The following is a 12,463-nucleotide window of genomic DNA, read 5'->3' as shown; positions in this document are numbered from 1 at the left end:
AGGAGTGGATAACTGGATGATATAAATAATACTGTGGGGATAAAGTTGGATAACCACACTTAGGGACTCAAATTAGCAGGAACTTGCCACCTACAAGGTAGTCACCTCCAAGGATACTTGCATACTTCTTATGGAATTATGCCAATGTAATCTATTCATTTTATTATTTCTTATACACAGGGGATACATGAGGATTTATTGTTTTAGGTACAGCTGTGATTAGGTACTACCTTCCTCTACCATGCAAAAATAGTAGGAGTAGTGAACTAAGACAGTATTGTTAATTATTTAAAAAATATGGTTCCTTTTAAAAAAAATTTTTTTAATATATGAAATTTATTGTTAAATTGGTTTCCATACAACACCCAGTGCTCATCCCAAAAGATGCCCTCTTCAATGCCCATCACCTACCCTTCCCTCCCTCCCACCTCCCCCCATCAACCCTCAGTTTGTTCTCAGTTTTTAAGAGTCTCTTATGCTTTGGCTCTCTCCCACTCTAACCTCATTTTTTTTCCTTCGCCTCCCCCATGGGTTTCTGTTAAGTTTCTCAGGATCCACATAAGAGTGAAACCATATGTTTATCTGTCTTTCTCTGTATGGCTTATTTCACTTGGCATCACACTCTCCAGTTCCATCCACGTTGCTACAAAGGGCCATATTTCATTCTTTCTCATTGCCACGTAGTAGTCCATTGTGTAAAAAATATGGTTCTTTTTGATAGACATTAAAATTCCTTGCCATTCTTTAAAGTTACTTAGAATTTTAACCTAACTTTTAGTAATGTGACTACAACAAATTAATGGTAAGTAAAAATGTGTTTTTACAACTGTGCTCCCTAAGATCTGTATTCCTCCCACCTTCCCTCCTTTTCCTTATTTGGAAATCCCTAACCTACGGGTTTAAAAGTCAGGAACCTACCACATGTGCCCTGTAATATTATAATCATTTTGTACCTGTGCTGAGGCTCACTTGGAAATATCTCCACATGCTCTTTGATCTCATTCTATATTCTTCATTTATTCAACACATCACTCTGTGACTACAAGGACCTCTTTAGAGTCTGGCACTGTGCTAGGCGGCAGGGATGGAATCACAACTGGTACTCATATCATCTGTAGTTTAACAAGGAAGACACACCTAAATCAAATGCTTACAAATGGATGGATGTTCCAAAGCCCAAGATGTTATGGGAACAAATACCAGGGAAACCTAACTTAATCTGAGGGGCCCTATGGGTGTCTAGGTTGCACAGTAGGTTAAGCATCCAACTTGCAGCTCAGGTCATGATCTTGCGGTTTGTGGGTTCAAGCCATGTGTTGGGCTCTGTGATGACAGCTCAGACCCTGGAGCCTGCTTTGGATTCTATGTCTCCCTCTCTCTCTGCACCTCCCCTCCTCACCCTCTGTCTCTCTCTCCCAAGAATAAACGTAATTTTTTTTTAATCTGTGGGGCTCTAGGGCGTCTCCCTAAACTTACCTCTACAACAAAACAACCAAACCAGGACCTGAGAGATGAATGGGAATTATCCAGGCACAGAGAAGGAAATGGGAAAGGAGGGGAGAGAGAGGGAGAGAGAGAAAAAACAGTATGAGTGGGAACCAGCATTCCTGGTTTTTCTGGAATGTGCCAGGACCACTTCCCAGATCATTGCACAGAGAGAGTACGGGGGCGAGATAGATGAGTCTTGGACATAGGATAGAATCCTGAGGAACATTTATAAAGGAATTAATAGATATAGAGGTATTGTTTCAATCTTATTTAAGACATTTCTTTTTGTAAGTGTAACCTTGTCATAGAATCCAGTTTATTGTTTCTGTTTACCTTGGTTTTATTTCTCCTTTAAACCAACAAACGATGTAACCCCTTATTCTTTCATGGTTTCTATATGCCCTAAGCCAATATAAGCAAATCCAAACTTATGAACAGACTTTTTTCATAAACCTTTATTTGGAGTCTGGAATATATTTTTCTAGAATTAATTCCAGAATTAATTTTAGCCATGATGGCTATCTCCTAGATAAGTACACCACGTTCTACTGTTCTGGTTTGTCTGTACTGAAGCTTAAATGTATATTTTGTGATGACAAACACACCAATAGAAAATTCTATAGCAAGTGCCTGTTCTTCAGTTGCACTCTGACTGTGGGATAGCCTGGAACCAGTACAGAGCTGCCTTCCTTGTGGTGGCCCTAAGGTAACAGCTCATAGCTGGGAACCTTTAAAGATCTTGGGCTGGTGAGAGATGGTGTTTGTGGTTTCGAAAAAGTCCTCCAACTGCATACTTTCTTCCCCTGAAAATCATGGAGCTATAACCTTATTTCCTTAGGAAAGCAAGTTCCAGGGCGCTTGGGAGACTCAGTTGGTTAAGTGGCTGACTTTGGCTCAGGTCACGATCTCGCAATTTGTGAGTTTGAGCCCAGCGTCAGGCTCTGTGCTGACAGCTCAGACCCTGGAGCCTGCTTCGGATTCTGTGTCTCCCTCTCTCTTGGCCCCTCCCCTGCTCACACGCTATGTCTCTCTCTCTCTCTCTCTCTCTCTCTCTCTCTCTCAAAAACAAACAAGCATTAAAAACTTAAAACAAACAAACAAAAAAAAGGAAAGCAGGTTCTAAGTTCCATCAGGGACCCAGAATGCTAGGAAGGATTGAAGGACTTGACCCTTGCTCCACAGGCCACAACAATTAAGGCTCCTCCTATTGTGGTAGGAAGGACTTTAGTACTACACTGTCCGTTCATCCACAGATACCCAGAAATCAGATGTTCCTATCTTGAGGCCTGCCTGTGACTACTTGGGCATATGTTGAAAAACTGATCTGAGGGACGCCTGGGTGGCTCAGTAAGTTGAGCATCTGACCCTCGACTTCAGCTAAGGTCATAATCCCAGGGTCAAGGAATTGAGCCCTGTGTCGGGTTCTGTGCTGAGTGTGGAGCCTGCTTGGGGATTCCCCCCCCCCTTGCCCCCCCCACCCCTCTCCCCTGATCACACTCTCTCTCTAAAAATAATAAAAATAAAAACTGATCTGAAATTCTTGACCAGTGAGCAATTTAATAGCAGTTGCCAGAATAGCAAATGCATAATTTTTATGGCTTTTCCTAGAGTTTTAGACATAATCATTTGAGAAACACCTATGCAAATATTTTCAGTAAGGTTTGGCTTTTTCCTCCCAGGACATTTATTTGTTCAAATACTGATTTAAAACTTGAATTCCAGTATATTATAAATACTGCAATAGGCTTCTGGTTGTTCAAGGAGTTAATTATATTTATCACCAGACTTATAAAAGATACCATTCCTTAATATTAAATTCCTTATGGAGAAAATTAATTAGTAAAACAGAATAATGTTTCCCAGACCTCCAAGTTCAAATGGAAATATTGATATTTTTAATCAAAAAGACATTAAATTACCACAAACCCTAAGGGCCTGTACTTAAAAAACTTTGGTACTTAACAGTGTATACCCTGTGTATAGTATGTATTTATTTTTTGCCACAAATCTTCTCGTAGGCAGCTTGGATAGGTTCTCAGAGTAATACTTGGCAAAAAGAAAGTTTGGAATGCATAATGGTTGTCATGTGTGGTTAAGCTCTCATCAACCACACACTTTAGCCAAGAAAGATTTTAAACTTGGGTATAGACTGAAATATAATATGATATATGTATATATATATATATATATATATATATATATAATTTCTTTTAATTTAAGGCAACATTGCTGAGTTAAATGAAATAGTGCATTTGAAAAAAAAAGAGGAATGGTTGTTTTCAAGAGAGACTGGATTTAGACATTGATGCTTTTGTATAATCCTATGGGATGGTAAACCTGATGTGGTCGGCTCATGCCATACTCTTTGAGGGGCAGACGAGTCAGTGCCTTGTGCTAAAGGTTGACTCAGAACGTGGGTCAAATATGCTGAGAAAGGAAGACCAAGTGGACATTCATTATCTGTTTGTTCAGCTGACAAACATGAGCACCTACTTCATACCAGTCGTTGAAGATGCAGAGGATACAACAGATAAATGGGTTCTAGTCCCTCCTTAAGCACTCAAGGAATTTGCAGTTTCAAGGGGAAGACAGACAGACAAGTAAACAGACACCTATAGTATGGAGTGGCACTTGACCTGGCCTGGGGGAGGGAAGGTCTAAGGGGGAGGCTTCTTCTTCTTTTTCTTTTTTAAAATTTTTCTTAATGTTTATATAGTTTTGAAAGAGAGACAGGCAGAGAGGGAGAGAGAGACAGAGTGTGAGTGGGAGAGGGGCAGCAAGAGAGGGAGACACAGAATCTGAAGCAGGCTCCAGGCTCTGAGCTGTCAGCACAGAACCCGATGTGGGGCTTGAACCCATGAATTGTGAGATCGTGACCTGAACCAAAGTCTGATTCTTAACTGACTGAGCCACTCAGGTGCCCCTTCTTTTGTTTTTAATGTTTTTGCTTATTTATTTTTGAGAGGGAGAGAAAGAGAGAGCCTGTGCACATGAGCACAGGGGGTGAGCAGAGAGAGAGGAAGAGAGAGAATCTCAGCAGGCTCTGCACTGTCAGCGCAGAGCCTGACACAGGACTCAAACTCACAAACCACGAGATCATGAACTGAGCCAAAAACAAGAGTCAGATGCTTAACCAACTGAGCCACCTGTGTGCCTCTAAGGTGGAGGCTTCTTGAAAGAGATGGAATCTTAAAGGACAAATAGGAGTTAGGTACAGAAAGGGGAGGGAGGATATTGCAGCAGGAGAGAAGTACCATGTGCAGAGCCCCAGCATCAATGAACACATGTAACTGAGCAGATATTAACTATTTATCGAATCCCTACTACATCCCTATGAGGCAGGCACCATTCTCAGTAAGTGTCTCACCCACATTCTTTCATTGAGTCCTCACAACCGTATTTTAAGCTAGGCATCCCCATGTTACAGATACGAAAACTGACGCTTAGGGAAGGTAAATAACTTACCCCAAACCATACAAACAGTAAGAAGTATCACAAGTATTTGAACTCAGGTCCATGTTGATTTTGAAGCAGACCTCTTACCACAGTTTTTCTTTAATGTTTATTTATTTTTTAGAGAGAGGGAGAGAGAGAGAACGAGTGGGGGAAAGGCAGAGAGAGCTCCTGCTCACACAGACTCTGAAGCAGGCTCCAGGCTCTGAGCTGTCAGTACAGAGCCTGACACAGGGCTCGAACTCACGGACTGTGAGATCATGACCTGAACCAAGATTGGTTGCTTAACCAAATGAGCCACCCAGGTGCCCCACAACACTTTGATCATAGTCTGCTTTCAGTACATTTTTATGAGCAGGCACTCCTAAATAAATGATAAACCAATCATGTATAAGTTATATACACATGTGCTAATATGTTATGCATGTGTAATAAAACATACACAAGGGGTGCCTGAGTGGCTCAGTCAGTTCAGCATCTGATTCTTGACTTTGGCTCAGTTAATGATCTTACAGTTCATGAATTTGAGCCCTGCACTAGGCTCTGCACTGATAGCATAGAGCCTGGTTGAATTTCTGTCTCCCTCTCTCTCTGCCCCTCCCCTGCTTGCTCTCCCTCCGTCAAAAAATAAATAAAAATTTAAAAAAATTTAACACACACATGAAAATAGAAAATTTCAAAGTTAGAGTTAATGATAATAAACATTTTTTAAATGCCTTGATAATTATAGTGGCTGAATACTATCATTAGATAATATCTTAGGGTCCAATATACATTTAGTGCATTTACTGATAAAGAAAATAGACGTATGTCCACATTTCGAATCCTGATAATTTTAACTTTTGGGAGGCCAAGTTCCTATCTAATTAGATCATTCTTGTTTATAAGCTCATAATACAACCAAGGAGGAGTTTGTAATAAGAGTAAAAGAATGACCTTCAATCTTTGATATTTGCGGTGATCTTTTAGCCACTTGTCCATTTATGGACGTAAGTTTAAACTAGATAACATAATTCATAAATCCACTTAACCAAGCAAATGGACACTGCCATATGTTGCACAATGCAACAAAGAAACGAGGTGCCCTGACTACCCCTCCTTCTTTAGAAATCTCACTCTTCCCTCAGGGGTATGACAGGGGACACGGTGATGTGTAACAGCTGGCAGACAGGCCAGGAGGAAAGGAGGAGTAGGTAGTAAGCCTGTAGCCCTCTGACTGGGCTTCCCCTGTTTGGTGTGCCCTTGGGTTTCCATATTTTATGTTATAAAAATTATAGCACTGCTCATCATGATGTGAAATCCAGTATAAAGTTGGTCCTTTCTGAACCACATCCAGGAGTTTAACGACTGAAACAATAGAAAAACTGATGTTTTATGGTAAGACAATGGAATGTCAGTGTCACCACTTCAGATCATCCTGGTGGTGATCTGGTAGCACATCTGGCCAAAAATATAAATGTACCTGTTTAAATGGAAAAACAAAAATATTCTATCCTGGCTTTCTGAGGACAGAACCATCTGGATGGTACAAAATACTTCATGCACGAGGTACTGAAATACGGTGCTAATATCCATCCATTCAGTAACTATTTTTTGTCATATGTGGCAAGCATGTGTTAGGAGGCAGGATCTCTGTCTTCATGGAACACGCAGTCTAGATGTAGTACAGGTATTAAACAAAATGACATAATAGAATTATTTGCTCTTGTGGTATGGCCTTCAAAGGTGAAGAACAAACTTCTAGGAAAGCAGAGAGACTTAATCTAGTCTGAGAAGGTCAGAGAAAGCTCTGTTGAGAAAGAGATGTTTAAACTGGTACCTGAAGGGTGAGGGTGATGGAGAATGGTGAGGGAAAAGCATGTCAATCAGAGAAGATGGCCTTAAGGTGGAGATTAGCCTCCAGGAAGGTCAGTGTGACTGAGGAGCACGGGGGTGCAAGGGAAGCTGGGTAGGCAGGACCAGGGCTTGGGGCTTGTTGGAGAGTTTGATCTGTATCCAAAGAGCAATGGGAAGCAGGTAAGGGGTTGTTAAGCCGCTGAAAAATATTATCAGGTTTTCAGTTGTAAAAAGATCATTTTGGCCACAGTATATGGAATAGAATGGAAGAGGAAGGGACTGAGTAAGAGGGAAAAAGGAGATACCCTGAGGGGGGAGTTCTTCTTTCCATTAAGTGCCAGAATAAATGTCAACAGTTGGTTCAAGGCTGAGCTTGGCAAAACAAAACTTTGGGCATAGGGAGAGACAGACTTTCCATTCTTACTGATTATGTAATGAGTTTTTTGAAAAGCAGTTTATTTACTTATTTATTTTTTATTTTTTAAATTTTATTTAAATCCAAGCTAGTTAACATATAGTGTAATAATGATTTCAGGGGTAGAACCAGTGATTCTTCACTTACATACAACACCCAGTGCTCATCCCAACAAGTGCCCTCCTCAATGCCCAGCCCCCATTTAGCCCCTCCCCACACCCACCTCTCCTCCAGCAACCCTTAGTTTCTTCTCTGTATTTAAGAGTGTTTTGTGGTTTGCCTCCCTCTCTCTTTTTATCTTATTTTGAAAAGCAGTTTAAATAATAGATATTCAAGTTCTGTATGGCACGTGTGTTTTCTTGGTTCCTGGACTGCGGCCTTGAGCAGTGTTGTGTGCGGTTTGTGCTGTTTGCTAGACAGCTGGCTCCCTTTTTTCTCTGGCTGTTCCTCTCCTGGGTCTTCCTGATTTGTTTCCTGTCTGGTGTTGAAGCAGTGGGTCAGCAGAGGGATGGGGAGGGAAGGCCTGGGAGGCCAAAGAGATGGTGCTTTCCTTCAAAGCCTGGTGCTTATCTTGTTTTTACAGGTCAAGTCTAGAGGTCAGTATTCAAATCTGTATAGGATGAGGGTGGCTTTTCCCTTCCTATCAATTCTAGACTCAAACACAATTTTACGTGTTGTTTACAAAGTAAAAACATGATCCATTGATCATTAACTAATCACTACAGGTAACGCACAGGAGAGAGGAGGGCAGTGCCAACGAGATGCCTCATTGATGAAGCACACGTGTCGAGTGGATATCCTCAATGACCCCTGCTACATAAATACACAGGGTCTTCAAAGTACACTTGGCTCTTCCCCAAATCAAAGCTCAGCTCACTCCCTGGGGAGCCCGTGGCACCGTCAGAGTAAGTAGCTGTTCGCCATCTGTGTTAGTTTCCTGTGGCTGCTGTAACAAATCACCACAAACGGAGTGTCTTAAAGCAGTGAAAATTTATTCTCTCACAGTTCTGGAGGCCAGAGGTCCTCAATAAGACGTCAGCTGGGGTGGTTCCTTCTGGAGGCTCTGGAGGAGGATCCACTCCATGCCTCTCTTCCTAGCTTCTGCTGATGGCTGGCAATTCTTGGTGTTCCTTGGCTTGTGGACACATCAGTTCTCTGCCTCAGTCTTCACATGGCCTTCACCTCCATTCTCAAATCTCTCTCTCCTGTCTCTTCTAGGACAATCCCTTTCTCTTCTAGGTGAGCCCTAAAGCCAGGAAGATCTCATCTCGCAATCCTTAACTTAATTACATCTGCAAAAACCCTTTCCCCAAATTAGGCCACATTCACAGGGACTGGGGATCAGGATCTGAATGTATCATTTTGGGGGGGCCACTATTCATCTCACTATACTGGCTCTCATTTTCAGGAAGACTATTTCCTTGGTCTCATTTTCAGGGAGCAAAAAGGATTCTTTCTTACCTCAATCTTGTACCACAGTTAATTTGGGAGATATTATGGATTTCAAGGTTTGGGCCCTTTGATGTTGAATAATCTTTTCAAATACTTTAAACTGGGTCCCAACTTTTGGTTTTGGCTGTGTGCTCTTGCTGAAGGAAGGATGGTCAAAGCCAGGAGATAATTTTGAATTTGTGGGCTTGTGTGAGGAACAGTGACCATTATTTGGGTCTGTTGAGTGATGGTTTTAATTTTATTCATTTCGAAACTCCTTGGTAAGTCATCTATGGAACACTAAAATAAGATGGCTTCTTTCTTCAGCCATATACTGTGAGTTAAATGCAATAAGACAGATATCATTTTCCTGCTAAATTGCTTCCAGGGGTAAATGCGTACACAGTAACATAAATAAATAAAAGCAAAACAAACCAAAAGCCTACGATCAACTAAAAAATAAATAAATAAATAATGCTTTTTATAAAATATTAAAGTGTGTTGGGTTCAAATTTGGGTGAACCACATTTGGTTCACTCCAAAGATGGAGAACCAGTCCTTTGGAAAGTCCTTTTGCTAGCCCAGGAAGTCTGTCCAAAAGGCCAAAGCCAACTTTCCAGCTAGCGTGAGCAATAACAAGATGAAGTTTAGAAGGAGATTTTGCTGAGCCGGGACTTCACCAGGCCACCTTAACTCCTAGACTAAGAAACAGACGTCCTCATTACCAGCCAGGTGACAAGTGAGCCATCTTCTTGCAAGCTCTCTGTGATCAGTCTTGGCACCTAAACAACCTGGTTGGGTTCTCTGGAAGCAAACACTGAGATGGAGCTTTGGCATGCAGGGTACTTGTTGGGATCACTATCGGGAAGGGAGGGGGAAGAAATAGGCTTGGGCAGATGGAGAAGCAGAGTCACTGTGTAGCCCTGATGGAGCCTCAGCCAACCCTACAGGGAGAAAAGGGGATGCGTCACGGCTGTGCCACATTGCGCCAAAGGGCTGGGCCTTTTATCCCATTTATTTCAATCTGTGGGTGTAGCCACACGAGGGAGGGCAAGCCTTTGGGCAAAAGGCAGCTCCCTGAAGGTGAGGCAGACCCTCAAGGGGCGGTCAGCTGGAGGCTGGCTGATGACACCTGGGGCACCTGTCTTTCATTGAAGAGCCATCTGGGTGATACATTTTGTGTGATGGATGATAGAATATGCAATCAGTTCAGATTTCTGCAGTGGATTTAACAGTCCATTGTACAGTGACTGGTATGGATAAAGTAATATTTGTTAGGGGAGGTAGTTTTTTGAAAAAAGTATTAAAACTAGCTTGGACCTCAGGTATTAAAACTCAGGTATTAAAACTAACTTGATAAGAGTATATGCTTGATGGCTTCCATTTCATGGACTTTTCAAAGCAACAGTGTATTATTAGGAAACTCATTTAGGGGCACCTGGGTGGCTCAGTCAGTTAAGCATCCGACTTCGGCTCAAGTCATGATCTCACATTTCGTGAGTTCGAGCCCCCCATCAGGCTTTGCGCTGACAGCATGGAGCCTGCTTGGGATTCTCTCTATCTCCCTCTCTCTCTCTGCCCCTCTCTGACTCATGCTCTCTGTCTCTCTCTCTCTCTTTTTTTAAATATGAAATTTATTGTCAAATTGGTTTCCATAGAACACCCAGTGTTCATCCCAACAGGTGCCCTCCTCAATACCCATCACCTACCCTCCCCGCCCTCCCACCCATCATCAACCCTCAGTTTGTTCTCAGTTTTTAAAAGTCTCTTATGTTTTGGCCCCCTCTCTCTAACCTTTTTTTTTTCTTTTTTTGCCTTCCCCTCCCCCATGGTCTCCTGTTAAATTTCTCAGGATCCACATAAGAGTGAAAATATATGGTGTCTGTCTTTCTCTGTTTGACTTATTTCACTTAGCATAACACTCTCCAGTTCCATCCACGTTGCTACAAAGGGCCATATTTCATTCTTTCTCATTGCCACATAGTATTCCATTGTGTATATAAACCACAATTTCTTTATCCATTCATCAGTTGATGGACATTTAGGCTATCTCCATAATTTGGCTATTGTTGAGAGTGCTGCTATAAACATTGGGGTACAAGTGCACCCATGCATCAGCACTCCTGTATCCCTTGGGTAAATTCCTAGCAGTGCTATTGCTGGGTCATAGGGTAGATCTATTTTTAATTTTTTGAGGCTCAGAATAAAGAAACTTAAAAAAAAAAAAAAAGAAAACTCACTTAGTGGGTGGCCTGAGTTAGGGGATCTGGGATATTCATTGATTCATAACTGCAGTTCCCTTATAAGCAAATCTTTAATGTTAAAAATCTTTATAACTCAGTCAAGATATGGAAGCAACTTAGTGTCCTTCAATAAAGGAATGGATAAAGAGGTGTGTGTGTGTGTGTGTGTGTGTGTGTGTGTGTGGTGTAATGGAATGTTTTTCAGCCATAAAAAAGGATGAGATCATGCCATTTGCAACAGCATGGACAGACCTAGAGGGTATTATGCTAAGTCAGAAATAAGTCAGACTGAAAAAGACAAGCACTATATGATTTCACTCATATGTGGGCTCTATAAGGAAAGGAAATGAATAAAGAAACAAAAAGCAGAATCAGACCTATAAATACAGAGAGCAAACTGATGGTTGCCAGAGGGGATGTGAGAAGAGAGTTGGGCAAAATGGGTGAAAGGGAGTGGGAGAAACAGGCTTCCAGTTATGGAATGAATACATCATGGGAATAAAAGGCACAGCATAGCAGGAAAAAATCTTTATAATGTAAACAAAGAAACTTTGTCTTTTGTCATGGACAACTCAATACTATGAAAAAGTGAAATCAATGTATGTTAACATTCCTGTCATTAGTTGAAAGTAAATAAGGCCAGCTTTGTACAAAATTTTAATGTCAAAATGCATTTTTACTGATTTCAGCCTTTTTGTCATCCTTTTGCCTCTCCCGGACTTGGAGGGAACATGTTTAAATAAAGACTTCAGGTATTTCTTCAGTCTTTATTTCCTATTAGGATATAGTGTACCATAGCCCTCCTGCCCCCCTGATGCAATTGTTCTCTCCAAAAAAATTAATTCCAACTCTAAAAGTATAAATAATGTTGATTTAATAAAATTAAATAAGATAGAGTAGGGATAACCTTATACATAAATTTCTGCAAAATGTCTGAAATATACTTTTTAACCTTTCCTCCTTAATGTTTCCTGATATTTCTTTCCTTACTTAGGCATACTTAGCTTCCCTTTTCCAGTCAAAAGCTTACTGATTAGTTCAGTAAAACAAAATAAAACAAACAAAAACAAATCTTGAGGTATGAGTGTAGTATCTCCCAAGTATGCCTTCTGGGCTCCCCAATTAATCCTATCACACTGTGTAGGAAAAGCTCAACACAATCTTTATTTTTATCAAACTTGGCAGAAGGGAATTACTAGTATTGATACTATCTAATTTTTTTTAAGTTTATTTTGAGAGAGAATATGTGAAAGTAAGGGATGGGCAGAGAGAGAGAGGAAGAGAGAGAGAATCCTGAGCAGGCTCCACACTGTCAGTGCGGAGTCCAACTCGGGGCTCAAACTCACGAACTGTGAGATCATGACCTGGGCTGAAATCAAGAGTCGGACACTTAACCAACTGGGTCACCCAGGCACCCCTTTAAGTTTATTTATTTTAAGAGAAAGAGAGAGAGAGCACATGTGCATGCATGCAAGTGGCAGGGGAGGGCAGAGAGAGAGAGGGAGAGAGAAGAAAGAGAGAGTCCTAAGCAGGCTTCGCATTGTCTGCACAGAGCCAGACTTGGGGCTCAATCTCAGGAACCTGTGAGGTCATGACC

The 12,463-nt window shown here is 41.3% G+C and overlaps 1 protein-coding gene across 1 annotated transcript in view; it reads left to right on the top strand.

Moving 5' to 3' along the window:
- SHC4 (SHC adaptor protein 4) overlaps positions 1–12,463 on the top strand; it is a 129,901-nt gene that overhangs the window by 103,893 nt on the left and 13,545 nt on the right. Inside the window, exon 10 of the mRNA XM_049613605.1 lies at positions 7,918–8,097. Within this exon, the coding sequence (XP_049469562.1) occupies positions 7,918–8,097 (180 nt within the window). The remainder of the gene's footprint in view (positions 1–7,917; positions 8,098–12,463) is intronic.

Source organism: Panthera uncia, assembly GCF_023721935.1.
Source record: "Panthera uncia isolate 11264 chromosome B3 unlocalized genomic scaffold, Puncia_PCG_1.0 HiC_scaffold_1, whole genome shotgun sequence".
Taxonomy (NCBI): domain Eukaryota; kingdom Metazoa; phylum Chordata; class Mammalia; order Carnivora; family Felidae; genus Panthera; species Panthera uncia.
The sequence above is the reverse complement of the archived record's forward strand: the minus strand, read 5'-3'. Positions and strand labels throughout refer to the sequence as shown.